We start from the raw sequence: 25,636 nt of genomic DNA on the forward strand, positions 1-25,636 counted from the left end.
CAGTTGCAACCTGATGGTGTAGGAAATATAAAATTTATAGAACCAGGTAATGAAACCTTGTTTGTTATTGTGACAGATATTCCTGTGCTGAGTAAGATAATCGTGAGGTACAAGGACAAGAACACACAGTGGACCGCTGGCTATAACGACCCTAACTCCATGGTCTTCAGGAACTATGCAATAACAGCTGAAGCCAGCGTAAGCATGATCCTCAGTTACACTCAACACACACCACCTCAATGCACACACTCACACCACCTCAACACACACATGCTACATCTCAACACACACCACCTCAACACACACACAAGCACCACCTCAACACACACCACCTCAATGCACACACACACCACCTCAACACACACACGCTACATCTCAACACACACCACCTCAACACACACACACAAACACCACCTCAACACACACCACCTCAACACACACACACAGCACGTCAACACACACACACACACACCACCTCAACACACACACACAGCACGTCAACACACACACGCTACATCTCAACACACACCACCTCAACACACACACGCTACATCTCAACACACACCACCTCAACACACACACACAAACACCACCTCAACACACACCACCTCAACACACACACACAGCACGTCAACACACACACGCTACATCTCAACACACACCACCTCAATGCACACACACACACCACCTCAACACACACACACTACATCTCAACACACACCACCTCAATGCAGACACACACACCACCTCAACACACACCATCTCAACACACACACAAACCACCTCAACACACACCACTTCAACACACACCACCTCAATGCACACACACACACCACCTCAACACACACATGCTACCTCTCAACACACACCACCTCAATGCACACACACCACCTCAACACACACCACCTCAACACACGCACACTACATCTCAACATACACCACCTCAATGCACACACACACCACCTCAACACACACACGCTACCTCTCAACACACACCACCTCAATGCACACACACACACCACCTCAACACACACCCGCTACATCTCAACACACACCACCTCAATGCACACACACACACCACCTCAACACACACACACACACACACCACCTCAACACACACCACCTCAACACACACACACAGCACGTTAACACACACCACCTCAACACACACCCGCTACATCTCAACACACACCACCTCAATGCACACACACACACCACCTCAACACACACCACCTCAACACACACACACACACACACCACCTCAACACACACCACCTCAACACACACATGCTACATCTCAACACACACCACCTCAATGCACACACACACACCACCTAAACACACACCTCCTCAACACACACACACACACCACCTAAACACACACCACCTCAACACACACACACACACACCACCTAAACACACACCACCTCCATGCACACACACATACCACCTCAACACACACACGCTACCTCTCAACACACACCACCTCAATGCACACACACATACCACCTCAACACACACACGCTACATCTCAACACACACCACCTCAATGCACACACACACACCACCTCAACACACACCACCTCAACACACACACACACACACACCACCTCAACACACACACACAGCACGTTAACACACACCACCTCAACACACACCACCTCAACACACACCCGCTACGTCTCAACACACACCACCTCAATGCACACACACACACCACCTCAACACACACCACCTCAACACACACACACACACCACCTCAACACACACCACCTCAACACACACATGCTACATCTCAACACACACCACCTCAATGCACACACACACACCACCTAAACACACACCTCCTCAACACACACACACACACCACCTAAACACACACCACCTCAACACACACACACACACACCACCTAAACACACACCACCTCCATGCACACACACATACCACCTCAACACACACACGCTACATCTCAACACACACCACCTCAACACACACCACCTCAACACACACACACACACACACCACCTAAACACACACCACCTCAACACACACACACACACACACACACCACCTAAACACACACCACCTCAATGCACACATACACACCACCTCAACACACACATGCTACATCTCAACACACACCACCTCAATGCACACACACACACCACCTAAACACACACCTCCTCAACACACACACACACACCACCTAAACACACACCACCTCAACACACACACACACACACCACCTAAACACACACCACCTCCATGCACACACACATACCACCTCAACACACACACGCTACCTCTCAACACACACCACCTCAATGCACACACACATACCACCTCAACACACACACGCTACATCTCAACACACACCACCTCAATGCACACACACACACCACCTCAACACACACCACCTCAACACACACACACACACACACCACCTCAACACACACACACAGCACGTTAACACACACCACCTCAACACACACCACCTCAACACACACCCGCTACGTCTCAACACACACCACCTCAATGCACACACACACACCACCTCAACACACACCACCTCAACACACACACACACACCACCTCAACACACACCACCTCAACACACACATGCTACATCTCAACACACACCACCTCAATGCACACACACACACCACCTAAACACACACCTCCTCAACACACACACACACACCACCTAAACACACACCACCTCAACACACACACACACACACCACCTAAACACACACCACCTCCATGCACACACACATACCACCTCAACACACACACGCTACATCTCAACACACACCACCTCAACACACACCACCTCAACACACACACACACACACACCACCTAAACACACACCACCTCAACACACACACACACACACACACACACCACCTAAACACACACCACCTCAATGCACACATACACACCACCTCAACACACACATGCTACATCTCAACACACACCACCTCAACACACACCCGCTACATCTCAACACACACCACCACAATGCACACACACACACCACCTCAACACACACACACACCACCTCAACACACACACACACCGACTCAACACACACACACACACACCACCTAAACACACACCACCTCCATGCACACACACATACCACCTCAACACACACACGCTATATCTCAACACACACCACCTCAATGCACACACACATACCACCTCAACACACACACGCTACATCTCAACACACACCACCTCAATGCACACATACACACCACCTCAACACACACATGCTACATCTCAACACACACCACCTCAACACACACACACACCACCTCAACACACACACGCTACATCTCAACACACACCACCACAATGCACACACACACACCACCTCAACACACACACACACCACCTCAACACACACACACACCACCTCAACACACACATACACCACCTCAATGCACACACACACCACAACACACACACCACCTCAACACACACATACACCACCTCAACACACACACACACACACACAGTAGGTGATACACAGCTTCTGTTCTTCTGTTACAGTTGAAGGAGGGACTCAAGGCTGTTGATGGATTGCATGCAGTGACAGTTATTGGTCTGAGGTACATTGGCAAAGTGTTCCACTTACTATAACTCAAAACTATATCATATTTCATCAACAATATTGTACAGTTAACAATGTATAAAGTCATATGTGGATTCAAAGGGCGGCATGCACAGACACATGCCCCACTTCTTGAATGGATGCTACTTTTGCAGAGTGGGTAGAACATGTGTAAGAGTATAAAAAACACATAACGGTATGATTTGGTGACATGTTTTCAATGAAAGTGAACAAGCATTTGCATGTTGCATGATATTGACAAGTGCACCCTCTGTTTCCCCAAAAGCCATGTCTACTCATGTAGACACAATATTTAGTGATGTTTTTAATGCTACAATATATGAATGGCAACTTTGTAGTTATGAATGAAATGGGTGATTTGTGCATGCAGCTCTGGGAGTGTTATGGTGGATGCTCTTGTGGCCGTCAACCAGTCTGGGAGCATCACACAGGCTAAAAGTGTATTCCAGGCCGTTGTCTACTCCGGGACACTTGGCCCTCATGTCGATGGGGGCTCTGCAGATGTGAAGAATAGAGGTTAGTGAAATTTGTTCCACATTAACAAGGTGGTGCTTTAACCAGTTTGTTGCTGTGAAATTTGTTCCACATTAACAAGGTGGTGCTTTAACCAGTTTGTTGCTGTGAAATTTGTTCCACATTAACAAGGTGGTGCTTTAACCAGTTTGTTGCTGTGAAATTTGTTCCACATTAACAAGGTGGTGCTTTAACCAGTTTGTTGCTGTGAAATTTGTTCCACATTAACAAGGTGGTGCTTTAACCAGTTTGTTGCTGTGAAATTTGTTCCACATTAACAAGGTGGTGCTTTAACCAGTTTGTTGCTGTGAAATTTGTTCCACATTAACAAGGTGGTGCTTTAACCAGTTTGTTGCTGTGAAATTTGTTCCACATTAACAAGGTGGTGCTTTAACCAGTTTGTTGCTGGTTTGATTAGGTTCAAGCTGTAGAGATGCAGCCGAGATGCGACCGTGGTGTAACATAAAACTACATTCACTCACTATCATGTCTTTGATATGCCATGAACACTACCTGTACTCCTCTGTGGAAACTATATATTTGAGGATGATTGTTTCTGTTTCTAGGATTTATGTTTTGTAACACACTAGTGATTGTTTTCTTGTCAACCAAGTAGTGTTCTGTGAAAGCTGTAGCCCCTCGGGGGTAACACTGACTTCAACGACCGAAGGATGGTCAACAACAATTTATTACTTGCCCATGATGAGATCACCGTTCAATAAACATACACCTGTATTATTGTGTAATACCAAAGCGCATGCTTATGTACTGCAGGAACAAGTTTCATGAACAAATATTCTCAAAATCCCTCCGCTTTTTCAACGACTTTGCATGTGGATCTTGCAACAAAATTCCACAAATTATGGCATAGGGTATTGTGACGTGATTATAAACTTTGTGGTGCAGGCCCCATTCCACAAGGCGATCGTATTGTAGCACATTGACACTCGTAAGTCTGTGTTAAAGTATGGGAGTTATGATAACTTTAGCGCTATGATAGCTTCATGGAACGGACCCCTGAATTCTAAAGGTGGGCTGTTGTATATTATTTTATAAGTATCAACTTTTGACGTGTTTGAGGTATTGTTCTGTTAAACTCATATGGAGTAAGCTGTGGATCACATTAATGCCTGTCTATACTCACATGACAGTGAAAGTTTTAAAAAACATTATAAATGGCAAGTAATAAATAAAATACTAAACTCGCTCCCATGTATTAGCAAATATATTTCGCTCATCTGATACTAGAACTATTCACTTGTTTCATAAAATTAGTATTACACGGGAGTTTGTTTAGTATTCTATATATTGTCAGTGTAAGCAATATACATTAGCATGTAGCTTGTATATGTGTTGCTGAAGATACTGGGGCTCAAGAGATCGCATGCACGGGGCGATAAATTTGTTCTCTTCATTTTATGAATGAGAGTCCCCTAAATTTGGCAAACTCCAAGGAAAAAAATAATAATTGCCGTTTTTGATTTATAATGTACTTTTATGTTTTTGTTTTAACATATATTTCAAGAGCTTTCTTGATAGGAAAGTCAACCATGACAGCATTTTCAATTTTAATCTTTTGGCTGTGTACCAGGAAAACCTGTTGAAAAAAAAAAAGGTCTTTTGTGAATGTATGGCATTTTAATTTTATTTGCCTTTCACAATTTCAGACAAGTATGCAGTTATAAACTCCATGACCCTTGGTTCGGGCGTCACGACCGCTGTGAGCGAGGATGGGAATGCATCTGTAAAGTGTGTGTTCAGACTGGTGGGAGCTAGTCTCACCCCCTCAGTCAGATGGACACTGAATGACAAGGCCATATCTGCTACATCCTCCGGCAAATACACAACCAATATCACCAAACTGAATACGGATGTGTTCGGATATGTCGCTAAGCTTGATATTGTCTCTGTTGGAATACAAGATAATGGTATGTACTGAACTGAACACTTGCATTTACTTTGTGAGAATTTGCATTACAAGTTGAAGCTGTGGACTACGGGAATTGTCATTGTTTTTCTGAATATCACAATCTCACTAAAATCAGATCTAAGTACTCGATGCTGCTAAACAAAGATCTGAGGACATCCCTTTACAGGTCATGTCAGAACGACCTTTCGCAAACCTTGACCTCCCACTGAAACGACTGACAAGAAGTCGACATCAGCCAATAAGAAAGCAGCTTTCTCAAGCTTTACGGCACTCATTTCAACCTGGGGACTTCCATTTCAGACTACGCTTGAAAAATATGTTGACACAGTTCTCGATTAAAATTTTGAAAACTGAACAAAAGGACATTCCGGAATGTCCCATATATCATTGCGATTGCATGACAAAGCTTCCCACATACTGTGCAACGCCTCCTCCTTTCAAATGTTTAGCCCACGCAAACGAGAGATAGACGATAATTTTGACGGAATCAGTCATACGGGCCGTAACTGTCGTTCGGAATACCCCGTGTCAGCGTTTTCGAGGTTGCATGATTTGAAAAAACTCATTTTAATGAGATTGGGAATATCATGATTTATTAGTGCAAATACAGTCATAATCTATATACATAGATAAAGACAAAGAAAGACAAATATAGTTGTTCACTGTTGAAATCCAGCGGTTATAAAGTAGATATACTCCTCATTTTTGATAGGGATAATCATACACAGTGATTCCTTGATGTAACACTTCTAGATGTACAGCCAGCCTGGACACAGCAACGAGTAACCCTTAGCTTCCAAACATTCATGAAGATTTAATTCCCATCCACGATACACATGTGTGTATTTGTCAAACAATTACCTTCATGATACATTGTATCTGGCTGCAAAAACATACTGTATACAAATCACAGCAACCAGAAACTTAAGCTGCATTGTTCCATTTAAAAATCATCTCAGCATGTTGTGATTAGTACGATAACTCGTGGAATTTCTTCCAACTTAAAACCGACTGCATGTAGTGCAATAACAACAGCAGAAGCAATGGCTTCCTGTATTTAATTCAGACTTCAGTTACTGTGAGAGGCCAGAAACAAAATATTATGAGAATCAGTTTTGTGTAACGTGGAAATATATGTGGAGTAGTATATAGCAGGAAATGTTCTGGCAGACAAGAGTCTCGACAGAAATCACCAGGAACTCACGCATGAACTCACTCACACATAAACTCGCACATGAACTCACTCACACATAAACTCACGCATGAACTCACATACTCATGAACTGCATTTTTTTTCACAGGCACATACAAGTGTGAGCTGGCATCTGATGACATTCTGGAGCATCGTTCATTACCTGTGTTAGTTTTACAAAAACCTGTAGTTGCCCTTCAACCTCTGACCAACTTTGTGAAAGCCCGGGATGCGGTTGAGCTCAACTGTTCCATGCTGTCTGGGCAAGTGGATGCTGTGGTGTTCACCTGGTACAGAGATAACGAACTCATCTCCAACCCACCAGGTAACCACGACAATAACACTCCCCATCATTGCTTATATTCCATTAGAAATTCTGATGCAGAGGTTTCCGAAACTGCAATATCCTGAACAGACTTGCAGTGTTTGAGTGAGTGAGTGAGTATGGTTTTACGCCGCTTTTAGCAATATTCCAGCAATATCACGGGGGGGGGGACACCAGAAATGGGCTTCACACATTGTACCCATGTCGGGAATCGAACCTGGGTCTTCGGCGTGACGAGCAAACGCTTTAACCACTAGGCTACCCGACCGCCCCCTGCAGTGTTTGAAATAAAAACAATCTCATTAAAATCAGATGTGAGTTCTCGCTACCCCTAAACAAAGGACATCCCATTACGGGTCACGTCAGACCAACCTTGCGCAAACTTTGACCAACCAATGGATTGACCAATCAGAAGGGAGCTTTTTCGTGCTTTACGGCATCAATTTCAAATTGGCGACTACACCTTGAAACATATTTTGACAAATTCTCGATTACAATTTTGAAACCTGAACAAAAGAACATTCTGGAATGGCTAATAGATGGTCTAGATTGAATGGATTCAGTCGTTAAACCCGTAAGTATCGTTCAGAATACCCCGTGTTATGCATTTCGAGGGAGAAATCACATTCTGACTGTCACTTTCATAATCTGGTAGTCGACGCTCTGTTTAGTTGGATGAAAGGTCGTTCTGATCTACCTGCCATGGCACACGGGCAGGTGCTTATTTCAAACACTGCAGAGTTGCCTCCCTTAGTGGGAAGGATCTGTTGGTCATGTGTTTGACCTCCACTTTCATCCCAATAATGTTCCTCATTTTGTAAGTGCCAGACTTCTGCTGATGGGTTTCACCTAAGTGGTCAACTTCAATGACCCTCATCACTTCTGGGGTTCCTCCCTCATAACACTGGCCCACTGTAATGGAGACCCATCTCACTCCATGTGTCCATGTGCCCGGAGTTCCCTTGGTCCTCAATAACTTTGTCCATTGAGAGTCTGTTGTATGTACAAATATCTCGTATAAAATAATCATTTGATAAGCATTTATTTTGGCCTATAAAATTAAAGACAAGCATACAAATATTTGTCAATTCTTTAAAAAAAAAACACAATGACCAATGAGTTTCAAAGAAGTATATCCGTGAAGAGGACCTTGAACCTTCAATGAAAGTATTATGTACTGAGTATCTGTGTTTTCATATTTGTTGCACCCATAAAGATCCAGGTTAGAATAAGTCTTCAGCAACCCATGCTTGACATAAAAGGCGACTAACGGGATTGCGTGGTCAGGCTCGCTGACTGGTCCAAACTCAAGTATTTACAGAACATCGTCATACGGCAGGAATGTTGCTGAGTGCAGCATTAAACAACAAACAAAAAATCATGTTTGTTGCAATGAAATAATTTGCATAGAATAATTATAATTATAATGTATGCCTGTTATTTCCAGTGGTGGACGTTTCGCCTACAAAGCAAACACTGAAGATCCAAAGTGCCCTGTCCAACAGCGCCTTCTCCTGCCAAGTGATGAACACCGGCGGCAGCACCACCAGCCCCACGGCCACCATTAGGATCATTAAGAGTGGTTGGTAGATTCAGCTGTTTTACCTTCACAGGGTGTATTAAATATACCAGTCTGCCTGGTGTATTCATGGGGTGCTAGCTTGCATTCTCATAAAGATCTTTTACTCTGATTTAAGAATAATGACGCTCAGAGTGAACCACCCAATCTAAATAGATTATCCATTGGTTCTTGTACCAGATGTTAGCCTTCTTTAGCAATTCATCTTCATTTCTCTACCACGTTGCGGATACAACAGAGAACCAACACAGAAAACAAACATTCTTTTGCTGGAACTCCAATTTTGTTGTAAGTGCCATGATGCTGAGTGATGACAGGTGTATGAAATATTCACACTCATATTATGTCCCGACCTTAATTATTTACATTCAGAACTTGTCATTTTAAGATTTTTTCAAGATACAGAAATCAGATATGCTGGTCAAAACGTTTTGCTCATTCCTCCTGAGAATTTAGAAGTTGATTGGCTGATTTGAAAGTTCACCTGACGTGATGTCCTATGGAAGTATATTCAGATATTCGTGCAGAGAGTTATCGTGTCAGACTAAAAGATCCGATTTGAATGAGATTGGCTGTCTTGTTGAGGATACCCATTTCCTTGAAACTATTTACATTTCACAAAGTTAGTTTTAGATGTGTACACATTTATTCCCAAATATTTAAGCATTAAATTAATTAATAAGAGAGCTAACGCAGAATTGTTTGTAAACAATTTGCTCATTTCTGAAAATTAGTGCAAGTTTGTAAAAGTTTTAGCTAGTTCAGTATCTGTACCAAAGTTAAGTCCCTTGAACGATGTCAAACTGTGTTTTATTCAAATGTTTTCAATGAACAGATGTGAAAACCTGTAACCAGTCCAGTGATTCACAAGGAACAGTGTGGATGCCTTCTCCTGTTGGTCAGACCATTACCATGAACTGTCCTCCCGGCTATCAAGGTGAGGGACGTGACGTGATGTGTTGTGTTGGTTGGGAATTAATATCACTGTGCAGATTGTGGAAAGATCTGTTACACAAGGCATTTTGTTTGTTGCTTAACGGAGCAGTCAGCAATTTTCCAACTGTGTGACGGAGGCTGCTAATTGATTAAGTCGGGATCAGACAAACAAGTGATGGATATTATGAGCAGCATCCCGTGCTGTCAGTGTAAGATTATATGCAACCAACCAAGCACTGGTTGCTGGAGACCAGTTGTAACCTGGAATCCTCACTGGCTCATGATGAGGTGGCAGTCATCAGTCATCTTCCCGAGGCAAGGGAGTTAACTGACTGTAGAGGTCCAGTTTCCACCCTTGCCAAACTAGGCTGGAATTTCTGGGCTCGTTCATCAGCGCCACCAGTGGCTATTACAAGTTATGTCCCTTCTATGTCCCTCCTATTGACCAATCAGATTCCACCTCTCATATCACTTGCATTTGCTTCAAATAAAATGGTGTCGCCCAGTGCAGACATTTTGATCGACAATCAAAATCTAATATGTAATAAGATGGGCGAACACCTTGATTTAAAAACATGAAAAGATTGTTGATACTAAGTTGACGGTACACATGCTCTGCAAATCCTGCAATCAACCAAAATCTGCACGTCAGTTTACGAACCAGATGTCGATTTTCTTTTGCGATTTTGATTGGATAATGCATAGACTCGTTAGTCCAGCCAAAATATAACTCCATAATTTCAGCCTAGTTAGGCAAGGGTGGAAACTGGACTTTTATTGTCAGTTAACTCCCTTGCCTTGGGAAGATGTCATCCCTGGATGTTATGTTATTGTTTGTAATGTTATGTCAAACAATGAACCTGCAAAACATACATGTCCTCAACAGTTTACATCTGATTATATATTTAAATTTGATAATAGGGCCTTATAGGTCTTTATGGTAATTGGTTATTTTTGGTGATTATTTAAATTCTATGTTGGTAACTTGTTCACAGGCTTGGTCAAGAGAGTGTGTGGCAGTGCTGGTCAATGGCAGAGAGCCAACTACGCTGACTGCAGGCTGGGGACACTGGTGGAACTCCAGGAGCAGGTAGCAACACTGGCAGCATCGGGATTGGGGATGTTTGGTTACCTAGAGGGGGGGTGTCGGTTACCTAGAGGGGGGATGTTTGGTTACCAAGAGGGGTGATTGTTTGGTTACCTAGAGGAGAGATGTTTGGTTACCAAGAGGGGGGATTGTTTGGTTACCTAGAGGGGGGATGTTTGGTTACCAAGAGGGGGAATGTTTGGTTACCAAGAGAGGGATTGTTTGGTTACCTAAAGAGGAGATGTTTGGTTACAAAGAGGGGGGGATTGTTTGGTTACCTAGAGGGGGGATGTTTGGTTACCAAGAGGGGGAATGTTTGGTTACCAAGAGAGGGATTGTTTGGTTACCTAAAGAGGAGATGTTTGGTTACCTAGAGGGGGGATGTTTGGTTACCTAGAGGGGGATTGTTTGGTTACCTAGAGGGGAGATGTTTGGTTACCAAGAGAGGAGATGTTTGGTTACCTAGAGGGGGGATGTTTGGTTACCTAGAGGGGAGATGTTTGGTTACCAAGAGGGGAGATGTTTGGTTACCTAGAGGGGGGATGTTTGGTTCCCAAGAGGGGGGATTGTTTGGTTACCTAGAGGGGGGATGTTTGGTTACCTAGAGGGGGGATGTTTGGTTCCCAAGAGGGAGATGTTTGGTTACCTAGAGTGGGGATGTGTGGTTACCTAGAGGGGGGATGTTTGGTTACCTAGAGGGGGGATGTTTGGTTACCTAGAGGGGGGATATTTGGTTACCTAGAGGGGGGATTGTTTGGTTACCTAGAGGGGGGGTGTCGGTTACCTAGAGGGGGGATTGTTTGGTTACCAAGAGGGGGATTGTTTGGTTACCTAGAGGGGAGATGTTTGGTTACCAAGAGGGAGGATTGTTTGGTTACCTAGAGGGGAGATGTTTGGTTCCCAAGAGGGAGATGTTTGGTTACCTAGAGGGGGGATGTTTGGTAACCTAGAGGGGGGATGTTTGGTTACCTAGAGGGGGGATTGTTTGGTTACCAAGAGGGGGGATTGTTTGGTTACCTAGAGGGGAGATGTTTGGTTACCAAGAGGGGGGATTGTTTGGTTACCTAGAGGGGAGATGTTTGGTTACCTAGAGGGGAGATTGTTTGGTTACCTAGAGGGGAGATGTTTGGTTACCTAGAGGGGGGATTGTTTGGTTACCTAGAGGGGGATGTTTGGTTACCTACAGGGAGGATATTTGGTTACCTAGAGGAGCGATATCTGGTTACCTAGCATTTGGGGAGGAATATGTGAGTATTGGTCACCAGGTTTTCCAAAAGGGGTATATTTGGTTACCTTGAGGTGGGGGGGTATTTGGTTACCTAGAATTTGGGGAGGAATATTTTTGTTATTACTTACATAGAGGTTGGGGGTATTTGGTTCCCTAGAGGGGAAAGGGGTATTTTGGATCACTATGTGAGACTGCAGCAGTATTTGTTTTAACTCCCATGCAGCTGGACACCCTACAGACGGGCTTGGAGATAACGGACACTGAGGCAGTTGTGAGTCAACTGAAGGATGTGACAGGAAGCAACCCGCTGGTGGCCGGTGACGTGGACACCTCCATCAACATCATCAACCAAATTGTCAGCATTTCGGAGAATCAGACGGAAGTCAAGAAGGAACTAGTCAAGGTATCATATCACTCTGCCACCAGCATGCTTCAAGATCTTATTAACAAACAAATATAAACTGGTATTGGATAAAGATTTGCAACATCAAGTTTTTTATATTGTAATAATCCAAACAAGTTTCTTGTTGTAGAATCATATTTTAATGATTAAAATTGAACATTATATTATCCAACTTATTGTTGAGGGTGTGACTGAGTGTGTGTGATTGCAGGACATGGTGGAGAGCGCCAGCAACATGTTACAGGCCGACAAGACTGTGTGGGAGGACCTGGACAAGGAGGTGAGGCTTGCTGCACACCAGATAAACATCATATGCAATAACATACAAATCTGAAACACATAATGTTTATCGACATTGTAAAATACAAAACAGTTATCATGCATTCATTCAAAAGGGTCAGATTGTCCATCAGTTTTACGTATCGATGTTATTTTCCTGAATTTATGGCCATTGTCATCTTGAGAGTGAAAAAAGACAAACCATACTAACAGATTCAGCCAATTTTACATTATTGTGGAACTTTATCAGTTTGTAAATACATGTAGTCATTGAAAATTGATAAAAGGCAAAAGTACAAATATCAGAAGATAGCCTGTCAGGTGATATTGATACACAGGCCTTATGGCTGCAGTCTCATGAAATGAATATTGGAGACAGCATCAAATATCAAATTTATCCAAACTTTTTGGAAGAAGCAGCAGCATTGATCAAGTTTCCCATTGCACAACATGACATGGTGTGTTTCAGAACAAGCAGGGCGTCACATCCTTGTTGAAGACCCTGGACAATGTTGGTCAAGTGGCCAGTCAGAAGTCCAACACCTCAAGCAATGATGAGAGTCTTACCATCATCACCACCAAAAGTATAGGTACTATATATAACAGTGACAGCTCAAGAGAGGGGTCAGGGGGTTGTACACCCTGCCTCCCTCCTCCCAACCACCCCGACCGCCTCCGTGGTCCAGTGGTAGAGCATCCGCCCGGAGAGCGTAAGGTCCGAGGTTTGATCCCAGGCCTTGTCATGAGTGGGGTATTTATGTTAAACTGTGGCATGATATTTCCGTGAGCTAGCACTATAAAATGGCATCAGTCCAGACTAGTACAATCACACACACACACACACACACACACACACACACACACACACACACACACACACACACACACACACACACACACACACACACACACACACACACACCTTGGGACAATATCGGAACTTGTTTGTAATTGATTGACAGATGTCGTCATATGAAGGATGAAGTAGTTTCAGTATGTGACCTAAGGTTGTGCCTTATTGTGTCTTGCTGGCATGAACATAATAACTAGCCATGTTTACCACCAGTACCGGTAGGTAAACTTTGTGAAGTATGTGGAAATGAATTTTCTTATCATATACTTACAGTATCTGAGAAATAAAAAAAAACCATAAGTCTGGTAAGAATTTAAGAAAGTAAGTGAGAAATACACAAAATGTTTGTACAAATTCTTGGAAAAAGTAGGCAAGTATATATTTCTCTTCCTGTACATCTTTTATTTAGCCTTTCATTACTGCAATTTGTACAGATGCTGTGTTGTTAAATGTTAAATGTTATACCACTCTGGTGACAGTTTGGTTTGAATGATTTTGTAACATGCAAGTAGGGCTAGGACGGGTAACTCGGGTACCCAGGTCGGGTGGGTCCTGACTAGGACCCGGGTACCCACAGAACTACCCGGCCCCGTGGTTAGTCACGTGATATATTGTTAAATGACACAAATTCACTACAGCTCAGTAGTTACACTACAAACTGCTAATAATCGCATTTCTTTCTGACGATGCACACATTCTTTTTTACTTATAAATGTTTGAGTAAAGATAGGGCTTCAATCAACTTCAGTGAATGCATGATCTGATTGTTTGATACATGTATCTAAATAGTTTTGGCCATGGCTGGGGTAAAACAATTACCAATCAGACATTTGGTTCCCAACTCTTGAGACCTACAGCAGGTACCTGGGTAGGGACGGGTGATTGGGGGTCGGGTACCCGGGTAGTAAATTTGGACTCGTCCCAGCCCTACATGCAAGGCCATGTAGTACAATGCCTGCCTAATTCACAGGATTAGGATTTCTGGGTTGTATACTGTACAAGGTTGTCTTCACTTCCACAGTCCTGGCTTTTGGCAAGACCAACCCCAAGGACATCACCTTCCCCCAGGCCAACAGTGGTCAGTACCCACCATGGGTCCAGACGTCCAAGACCAAGGTCACTATCAAGGCACAGACGTACTCAGCCTCAGTACCAGGTAAACTGCCTACATATGTACATCAACACTGCTCTTCATTGCATAGGGATATTCCCATCATTTCAGGATACACCAATGTAGTTAGTTATACCATATGTATAGTTTGTGTCGGTATTAGAACAAGTGGTGAAAATACAGGGGAGGGTTTCTCTTTGGAAGACAAGCATGTTGTATCTGTCCGTCATGGTGTGCTGTTGTTGCCTGACTGTCTGGGTTGAAGGTTGTGTCAGGTCATCATGGTGTAATGTTGTTGCCTGACTGTCTGGGTTGAAGGTTGTGTCAGGTCATCATGGTGTAATGTTGTTGCCTGACTGTCTGGGTTGAAGGTTGTGTCAGGTCATCATGGTGTAATGTTGTTGCCTGACTGTCTGGGTTGAAGGTTGTGACAGGTCATCATGGGGTAATGTTGTTGCCTGACTGTCTGGGTTGAAGGTTGTGTCAGGTCATCATGGTGTAATGTTGTTGCCTGACTGTCTGGGTTGAAGGTTGTGTCAGGTCATCATGGTGTAATGTTGTTGCCTGACTGTCTGGGTTGAAGGTTTTGTCAGGTCATCATGGTGTAATGTTGTTGCCTGACTGTCTGGGTTGAAGGTTGTGTCAGGTCATCATGGTGTAATGTTGTTGCCTGACTGTCTGGGTTGAAGGTTGTGTCAGGTCATCATGGTGTGCTGTTGTTGCCTGACTGTCTGGGTTGAAGGTTGTGTCAGGTCATCAGGGTGTAATGTTGTTGCCTGACTGTCTGGGTTGAAGGTTGCGTCAGGTCATCATGGTGTAATGTTGTTGCCTGACTGTCTGGATTGATGGTTGTATCACATCGTCATGGTGTGACGTTGTTCCGTGACTGTGTGGATTGAAAGTTGTATCAAACCATCATGGTGTGACGTTGTTCCGTGACTGTTTGGATTGAAGGTTGTATCACACTGTCATGGTGTGACGATGTTCCGTGACTGTGTGGATTGAAGGTTGTATCACACCGTCATGGTGTGACGATGTTCCGTGACTGTGGATTGAAAGTTGTATCAAACCATCATGGTGTGACGTTGTTCCGTGACTGTGTGGATTGAAGGTTGTATCACACTGTCATGGTGTGACGTTGTTCTGTGACTATGTGGATTGAAGGTTGTATCACAACGTCATGGTGTGACGTTGTTCCGTGACTGTGTGGATTGAAGGTTGTATCACACTGTCATGGTGTGACGTTGTTCCGTGACTATGTGGATTGAAGGTTGTATCACACCGTCATGGTGTGACGTTGTTCCGTGACTGTCTGGATTGATGGTGAGCGATTATAATGCGTGACTTGTCTAAATACTTGACATCATCCAACAGCATAGATGATTGATTGTGCTGATTTATCTGACTGCTGTATTTTGCTGACTGTAATGGAGAACAACGTCCATTCATTTCATTTTACTATTTCATTCTAAGGCCTTATATTTTTTGTTTCACGGGCCCACCCCTACTGAAAAGCAGCCGAGGAAAACATTTATTAAACATAAAACTAAGTATTTTTATTATGTCTCCTGTTCGTAATATAAATCCTCAATAAAAAATGTTATATATAAATTCCATGTGCACATCAGTGATTCAAGAAGACTCCATGGAAGAATGATTTTTATGTAAACAAATAAATAAATGATTGACATAGCTGTTTATTTTATATGTTTATTTCGACTGACCTTGTTAAGAAAAGCTGGAATAAATCTGTGAAACATAAAATGTAAAAACTGTGGCTTATATTGATGGAGTGTGCTGAACCACTATGTAGAACTTTATATTACATTTATCATAAATTCATAATCCCAGTAACATATTTAGGCAAATATGCAGGGAGTGAGTGAGACTTGAATGTTTGTGCATACAATTTTCAGGAAAAGCGGAATTAATCCGTAAGTAGGAGCCCCAAGACTTTGTGTTGTTGCACAAAGTTTATTTCACCATAGTGCATGACAATAATCTTATGTTGTGATCACATACAATGCATGATGACAGCCATAGTTGGCCCCTGTTAGGTTTCCCAGGCTTGTCATAAAAGACGGCTGAGATAAAGATCAGTTGGTTGCAAAATGTGACCTGACTGTTTGCTGCTCATACTTCATGATAGCCAAACAGCACTGAAAACTGCTCCTGCTGTCAACCTTCAGATTGCCTGGTCCAGACCTGATCAATTTCAGGCAGTTGTGGTACAGCTGGGTTTTTGCTGACTGCAGCGTAAAACGACACTCACTCACTCACTCACTCACTCACTCACAGTTTTGTCTTGTGCACTTACATTTGATGAACACATTAACTTCAGCCAAAAAACAATTTCTTTTGTTTCTTGTTTCTCTCAAAACATTTGTCTTTCTCTATGCAAGGGCAGGTAACTCTGAGCACATCACAGTGGCACACTTGGCATGCTCTTCTCCCTTGTAAGCAGGGTGTGGAAAACATTGAATCATTAAATGGCAGAAATAACTTTGCTCAAACAAGAAACAAAAAGATTTGGCCCAATATGCAATATTATCACAGCATGACCGCATCAAGGAAAAATATTAATGACATAACAATGTTTATAACTTTAACAGCACATCATCATAGTATGCACTTTTCTATATTTCTGTGACATACTTGGAAACTGTTTGGGGACAGATATATACACCTGGACAACACCTGATTCTTTTATATTACTATAGGTAATCTGTCAGGGCATGACAGACTGACTATAGTAATATGAAAGAGTTGGTGTTCTTTAACTTCTATTCAGGAGTATATATGAACTAATTCATGAATGCTCAATATGTAATTTCTTTTTTAATTAAGATTATTTGAGGATATATGTTTGCGTTGTATTGTTGTTTTAAATTTGTTATTTCTGTATTTAAAAACATCAACCATCTAAGTGAAACTTAGACATGAAGAATAGGAGTGAATTCTATTTTTGAAATGGGATTCCAGGTTAGACTAATGTCTCTAATAACCTTTGTGATGCTTGTCATACAAGGCGATTATTGGATCAGGTGGTCAGGTCATGATGGTGTGGGACGCTGGTCATAAAATCAGTCACTGGTTTGCCTGGTCCAGACATGATTATATAACAGTCCACTGTCATATAGTTGGAATATTGAAGTCTGCAGCGTAAAACAACATTCACCCACTCCCTCATTTATTTGTGATAAGACCAGTAAGTATAACTTACAGATTCACCCACAGTGTCTACCTGTCTTGTTGAGGAGAAGAGACCACGTTGGGTTCATGTTTAAATGAATCAAGTATTAAGTAAACAGATTTCGAGGTTCACGTTTCAGTGTTTCTTTTGCATTTACACTAACCCCAAACAGTAATAACATATTGAATTTACAACAGCTCTTATAGAGTCTTGACTTGTTAGAAACATGTACATGTGTTAGGCATCATTCGTGGGCAATCAAGACAGCTCCCCTTCAGTGCAACAACCCGCCATGCACCAGTGGAGAGACAGTGTATCAGCTGCATGTGTTTTGTCAAATAGACTGGAAACACAAGGGCGGAAAAGCTTTTCATTACCCAGTGATTGTCATAACTGATTAAAAGGAAGAAATCTTGCAATTCCAATGTGAGATATGGTTGATTGTGTCATCGATCATACCTGATGTTATGGGTGAATGGTCGAGTATTGTTTTACGCCAGCTTTTAGCAATATTCCAGCAATGTCATGGCGGGGGAATCGAACCTGGGTCGTTAGTGTGATGAGCGAACGCTTGAACCACTAGGCTACCCCACCAACCCTCTGATGATATGGGCCGGTGTTCATACTGTCAACCACAGGTTTGCCTAACACCTGTCGCAAGAGATGACTATGAAATGTCGCAACATTCTCTTGCTCTCCCTTTAAAGGGTTCCAACCATATTGGAAATATTAGTGCAAAAAATTACATTATTTTGTCCTCCGTAACCTTGCAATAAAGTGTTCTGTTTAAAAGCAGGAAGTGAAAGTTTTGACCAATTGTTTTCTTACTCCCCCACCTCTCCAAAAAACAAAGCCTGCTTGTTCCAGTTATTCAGAAGTCATTTACATATTTTTCCTTTTGGGTGACTATGATGGCTTCTTGTATGTTAATATGTTTCCACACTTTCAGCAAACAACCTGATGGGATACAGTGGAGTGTTATATAAGGATATTGAAGAGCTGGTTAGCAGAAGGAAGGCAGAGACAGATGGGTAAGGATGCTGTACAGTTTGTTTGACAGGTTGACATTTTATATTCTTTTCCAGAACCACCTTTGATGATCTGCCAATACATTTGGGTGACTGATACATCAGAACCGGGTACTGAACTAAAAACAGTGATTTTTCATTCAACGTGTTAGAGGCCAAGGATTGCCTAGTGGTCTTTAACTCTCTGTGCAGAGTTGTGCCCCTTAGCTGACCTTATCCTCAAGTCATGGGTTCAAATCCCAGGTTTACCCTGATTATTCATTGATATTATTCTTGTCAGTACAGAGTTTCACAAAAATGGTCTGTCATCTGCATCAATGACTCACTTTTGTCATACATTAAGTTGATCTGGTGTGATATCGTCAAATTAGTTTCAAAGCGTTGAACCCACTCATTTAAAATGTGTGAATTTCGAGAACTGAATCACTGTCAAAGTTTCAATAAGTCTTCAAAACCTCTTTGCATACCTGAATGAAATGAAATATTTGTGTTATTCCAGAAGCACCATTCAAGATGTAGGCAGTGTGCCATTGGAGAAGAAAATTAACTCAAGGATACTGTCATTCTCCCTCATCCCAAGCATGACCACCAAACTGAACCCCTCTGTAACGCTGTCATTTGAACATCTTAATGTAAGTTGCTTTCATTTAGTAACAATTCCATATTTTTCCAAAAACTGATAATTGACAGAAAATATTTTTAAAGTTCAGTTATATTTAATTATGATCATTACAGACTGTGAAATTGTTAGATAATTTTAATATCCGTCTTATTTCCATATTTTCAGGGCAACTTCTCAGAACCGGTGTGTGGCTTCCTCAACTATTCAGCCCCGTGAGTCAGTTTATCATAATGCCCAATAGACTTATAGACAGCATGTAATCTCTGGTGTCCCCGTCGTGATATTGCTGGAATATTGCTAAAAGCGGCGTCAAACCAGGCTCACTCACCGCAGACAGCAACTTCTGCAGTTAATCATCTACAGTGACAGTTCAGCGTTATAGCCCTCACAGAAGTATGGTCCATGTACTCCCTGCTTCTCCAGAGAAGAGCCAACTCAAAAGAGGATATATGTAGTTACAATCAATAATTGTTGGCTGATTGTGTGTGTCCCTAAGCATGGATCAATGGCCATGCTTTTCCTACCCTCCCTAGATACTACCAGCCAGTATGTAACTGTAATATTGATTTAACAAATGTTATATTTGGGAAACACTTTCTTAGTACAGTACAAATTCTAGAACTTTGGGGTTTGAATTTGTACTTGACTAAGAAAGTGTTATCTTAAATATAACATTTGTTACATTTGACCACTTTCTTAAAGGCATTGTCTTTTCATGCAATATTGTAGGTTTGTCAGCACCATACCCGTGCTCGTGGGTTTCACCGAAGTGGTAAACATCTGAGACCTGCATCACTTCGGGCTTTCCTCCCACATTAAGCTGACACGCCGTGATGTGACTGGAATACTGTTAAAAGCGGCGTTAAACCCAACTCACTCACTCACTCATGCAATATTGAAGACAGTGCAGTAAAACAACATTCAGTCATTGACTTTACTTGTCTTAACCTGGCCTAAGACTTGCTACAACTCCTTTTAAATTAACCGTTTCCAGAAACTTTAATAGTTGGTCATAGGTACCGCAATTCAATGTTGCAGTAGTTATGGGTAGTTGTGGGTTTGAAACCCAGATTCTCCTTGATTAATATCTAGGTCTAAGCAAGGTGGTAAAGTCAACACCCTGCCTTACTTTGGGCTTTCCTCCAACATTGAGCTGACACACGGGGATATGTCCGATGTACATGGACTGGAGGGGTAGTCAAGTGGTTATAAAGTCTGGCTCATCACAAGGACATGGGTACAATTCTGTACCTGGGTACAATGTGTGAAGCCCTGTCTTGCTGTCCCTCATCATGATGGCTGGAGTACCATGTGGCTGGCTGTTAATATTTATTTGCTTCTTTGCTTCAGATATGAGCAGAATGGCCGCTGGTCATCTGAGGGCTGTAGAGTGGTCAACAATACGGAGAATATGACCGTCTGTGACTGTGACCACCTCACCAACTTCGCCATACTCATGAGTCCTGGGCGCATTGTAAGTATTTATGTATCATACTATAAGAATAAATTAATGAATGACCTACAAGGAATTAAGGTTTATCTTTCCCTCTTCGCACACTTGGGATCAATGACATGAATTCCTGAGAAAAAGATAAACTGTAATTCCGAGCCTCGAGTTGGTTATTTTCTTACTTACCCATAATCAACTTTACTGCAAACATCTCAGATCCCATCCCTAACCACCTTCGAACTTTCCAGCTGCTGTAACTCCAAATAAAAGTATCCCTATGCAACAGTAAACAAGTGACCTTTTCACAACACATCAGATTGCGTAAAATAGTTCCCTATTACAATTCAAATTTTGTATATTGTATCACTTACACTAATACAAAAACAACATACAAAATTAAGAAATATGTTGTTGCATTTAATTCTTTAACTGTTACAAATGCAAGTTTACATCTATTTAAGTCAACCAATTTTAAAGTTTTTTAAACATGAACAAGTTGATGCCGACATGTGTACCAGCACTAGAAGATGGATTGATGTAGAATATTTATCAAGTTGTAGTTATTTATTCTGAATCACAATCCAGAATTATCCGATGTCTCATTCCATATCAGCACATGGATGATAGACTGAAAGAACGAAGAACTGGAAAGTATATATAGTACTGGCGATCAATGAAAAGCCGAGTTATTTATAGAAAAACTGTAATTCCCAAGGGCATTACCATTACGGGACACTTACTCTTCTCTATCTGCCTTCCCTCATGGGTAGGAATTCATCACACACTAGGGTAGCACAGATTTGAGAAAACTCATTCATTTACAGGCTTTCCGGGTATGTTTTATAACCAATAGGTTGTATTTATTATCAGATTTTCCAGGATTTATATATTTTAGAAAAATTCCTACCATATTCCTGTTGAGCTGGAATTCAAGTCTGAAATTTTATGTACTTTCAGACGGAACAAGATGCCAAGATCCTGAGTATCATTTCGGCCGTTGGTTGCGGCATCTCCATCTTCTTCCTCGTCCTCACCATCTGCATCTACTGTGCCCTGTGGAGGTGAGACTCTATAGCATCCATAAGGTTCAGAATAGCTTGTTAATAACAGCCGTATCAAGCACCACATGTAGTTATGATTTCACATGGTCTACAGCAGTGCTGACGCAGTATGTGATGACTCAGTATGTGATGATGTCACGCTCAGGTCATCATCCTTGTAGTCCTGTGAATGCTACATTATTTTGTCAGCTTACATGATTTTGGAAAAATGGTTGAGATGAGATCACAGCCAACAGTGGTTATTACGAGTTATGTCCCTTCTACGTCCCTCCTATAGAACAGCCAGATTCCATCACTTGCAGTTGCTTCAAACAAAATGGCCGCACCTTGTGCAGACAATCTGATCGATAATCAAAATCTATATTGTGATAAAACAGGTCTTACATCAGGTGAGCACCTTCCTTAGAAACATGGATTTGGGAAGTATCTGTTGACACCAATTTGCCAGTACACATGTTTTGCAAATACAGCCTAGAAACTGGACTTTTACAGTCAGTTAATTCCCTTGCCTCGGGAACTGGGGAGTGTACACCATTGAACTTTTTGGTGGATGTGTGATGTTAGGAGGGTCTATGTCTGTCAGGTATAATCCTAACTACAGCATATATTTGTTTACCCCGGTAACAACTTGATGATGACAGCATGCCTTCTCTTCGATACAAGATATGATATTTGTCATCTCTATTCCCAGGTATGTGAAGTCCGACCGTGCCATCATTCTCATCAACCTGTGTTTCGCTCTCATCATTGCCTACTCCATCTTCTTGGGTGGGGTCACACAGACGGAGAACCAGGTAACTTCACTGACCGCACTGTTACAGAGGGCACAGTCATCTTAGAGGAGCCATAACTTGCTGTGCAGAGTTACATCCCTTAGACATACCATCATGTGTTCGAATCTCTGCCTTGCCCTGATTGTGATTGTAGGTTTGTCTGAACCGTACCCATGTGACAAGCTTAACTAACACTGCACACATTACAATATGTTCAGATAACAGTTTTAAGGACATTCTTTTATCTGAAATGTCTTTTTTGATCATATTTTACACCTACCAACCAGGCTTTCTCACACAAAAACATGTAAATATAAAACCATAATACCAGAGAATAACTGGTCTTATCACACCTCCATGTCAGAATGATCAGATCTGATTGGTCCATGTGACCTTGATAAAATACTGTGTAACCTGCCTTGGTGGGTAATAAATTTCTCAGCGGGGGAATAAAATCTCTTATACCATGCCATGAGCGATTAGCTGCACGCTCTTTCCGAGCCAATGGATGTGTCGTGACATAGTGCAAGCTTACCTCAGCAGCTGTTTTCTATCAATTTGGAATTTATTTGAATTACTTTACAATGTCATTTTAAAACATGTCAGTAAGATAAATTCGTTGTAGCAGTTCCACGAGGGGTACATGGGGTTTTATGCGTCCCTCATTAGGTTTTATACCGCTCGCCTCCTGCTTGTGTTCCTGCTACAACTCATTGTGTTTGTCTGCTGAAACAGATTCCGTTGGACATAACAGGCAATATAGCAGTGACAATTATATGAATGGATCACTGAAATCAACAATGACACCAGATTGTGGCTAATAGGGTAAGCATCTCCTGCCCTACCGGTAGCACCCGCCACTCACACAAGCAAGAACTAAGCGTGTGTGTTGTTTCTGCTGCAGGCGGTGTGCACGGCCATCTCGGCGCTGCTCCACCTCTTCTTCCTGGTGGTGTTCTTCCTGATGTTGGCGGAGGGGGTAGAGGTCCTCGTCAGCGTCATCTACGTCTTCAACACCAAGTCCAGGCTCCGCTGGCTGCTGCTGCTGAGCTGGGGTCAGTAGCCTTTGGTCCTCTTGTCCACCATTCCTACATTTACTCTTGTACCTCTCTCATGGAATGATCTTAATACTGTTACAGTCATCAGAGCTCCAGATAACTTTTTGAGCAATTGAGTTTTTACTCCAGGGTTTCTATATTAATTGGGTTATAACATTTTTCATTGGGTAACCAATATTTTTTCCCAAAATGAGTAAACATTTTGAGATTTAAAAGATATGAAATAATGTTTTAGACTCGGGAAGTAAATTAGCTCGTAATAGTATTTTGGAAATTAGCTCCTTTGTATGCATGCTGAAAAAGCTTCATTGGGTATTTACGTGTGCTGTTTTTATGCATTTGAGTTTTTCATTAAATGCATGCGTTTCTGTACTCAAGTTAATTGAAAGTAATTGGGTTTTGAATATTTTTTGGGGTTATTTTACGCAAATACGCAGCTTATCTGTAGCTCTGGTCATCATCTATCAAGACTAAATGTCTGTAACATAACTGCCTGTGAAGAAGTAGCTTCAGTACGGTGGCCCATAAGGGACAGGGAGTCTGTTTTTCCATATTTTGATATTTCATTTACATTTATCGTAACCTTTTGCATTTGTCTTACAAATATGTCATAAATCATGTGTAAAGAAGATATTGAATCGCTGAAAAACGAAACGAAAATGTCAAAAACTAAAATGAAAATGTCAAAAACACAAAACGAAAATGTCAAAAACTAAAATGAAAATGTCAAAAACACAAAACGAAAATGTCAAAAACGAAAATGAAAATACAGAAAACTATTTCCACCGCGGTGTAAATATTATCACCTCGGTGGAAATGGTTTTCACTGCAGTGTAAATATTATCACAGCGGTGTAAATATTCCCACCGCGGTGATAATATTTACACTGTGGTGAAAACTATTTACACCGAGGTGAAAACTATTTCCACCGCGGTGATAATATTTACACCGCGGTGGAAATAGTTTTCTGTGTATTCATTTTAGTTTTTGACATTTTCGTTTTGTGTTTTTGACATTTTCATTTTAGTTTTTGACCTTTTCGTTTTGGTTTTTAAAATTTCCATTTTAGTTTTTGACATTTTCACTTCACATTTCAGCGACTCAAAAGCTACTTAAAAGTACATTTTCTATGTTTTCGGATGTTTTTATACATGATTTATCACATATTATATGGCAGATTGTGTTAATTTGCAAAAGGTTAAGATAAAAGTAAGTTAAACATCAAAATATTGAAAAACAGACTCCATGTCCCTTATGGGCCACCGTACTTCAGTACAATGATACCATCTAACCAATGGAAACATATCCATTTCACGTCATCTAGGAATATGTTTGAAAATGAATTCTTTTCCCAAATATATGCTTGACTTGTC

The 25,636-nt window shown here is 41.8% G+C and overlaps 1 protein-coding gene across 6 annotated transcripts in view; it reads left to right on the plus strand.

Moving 5' to 3' along the window:
- Positions 1–25,636, plus strand: part of LOC124123760 — a 126,108-nt gene that overhangs the window by 70,831 nt on the left and 29,641 nt on the right. For 5 of the 6 annotated variants that reach the window (XM_048383962.1, XM_046486929.2, XM_048383964.1 and 2 more), the window contains exons 29-48: positions 77–198; positions 3,561–3,619; positions 4,013–4,158; positions 5,823–6,083; positions 7,387–7,602; positions 9,050–9,184; positions 10,017–10,118; positions 11,113–11,207; positions 12,656–12,835; positions 13,047–13,115; positions 13,584–13,704; positions 14,989–15,123; positions 16,995–17,012; positions 19,221–19,302; positions 19,799–19,931; positions 20,087–20,133; positions 21,272–21,395; positions 22,329–22,432; positions 23,124–23,226; positions 24,110–24,260. In XM_048383962.1, coding sequence (XP_048239919.1) covers positions 77–198; positions 3,561–3,619; positions 4,013–4,158; positions 5,823–6,083; positions 7,387–7,602; positions 9,050–9,184; positions 10,017–10,118; positions 11,113–11,207; positions 12,656–12,835; positions 13,047–13,115; positions 13,584–13,704; positions 14,989–15,123; positions 16,995–17,012; positions 19,221–19,302; positions 19,799–19,931; positions 20,087–20,133; positions 21,272–21,395; positions 22,329–22,432; positions 23,124–23,226; positions 24,110–24,260 — 2,403 coding nt within the window. The remainder of the gene's footprint in view (positions 1–76; positions 199–3,560; positions 3,620–4,012; positions 4,159–5,822; positions 6,084–7,386; positions 7,603–9,049; positions 9,185–10,016; positions 10,119–11,112; positions 11,208–12,655; positions 12,836–13,046; positions 13,116–13,583; positions 13,705–14,988; positions 15,124–16,994; positions 17,013–19,220; positions 19,303–19,798; positions 19,932–20,086; positions 20,134–21,271; positions 21,396–22,328; positions 22,433–23,123; positions 23,227–24,109; positions 24,261–25,636) is intronic. The other variant, XM_048383963.1, reaches the window with a different exon arrangement.

Source organism: Haliotis rufescens, unplaced genomic scaffold, assembly GCF_023055435.1.
Source record: "Haliotis rufescens isolate VD_foot unplaced genomic scaffold, xgHalRufe1.0.p SCAF_5, whole genome shotgun sequence".
Lineage (NCBI taxonomy): Eukaryota > Metazoa > Mollusca > Gastropoda > Lepetellida > Haliotidae > Haliotis > Haliotis rufescens.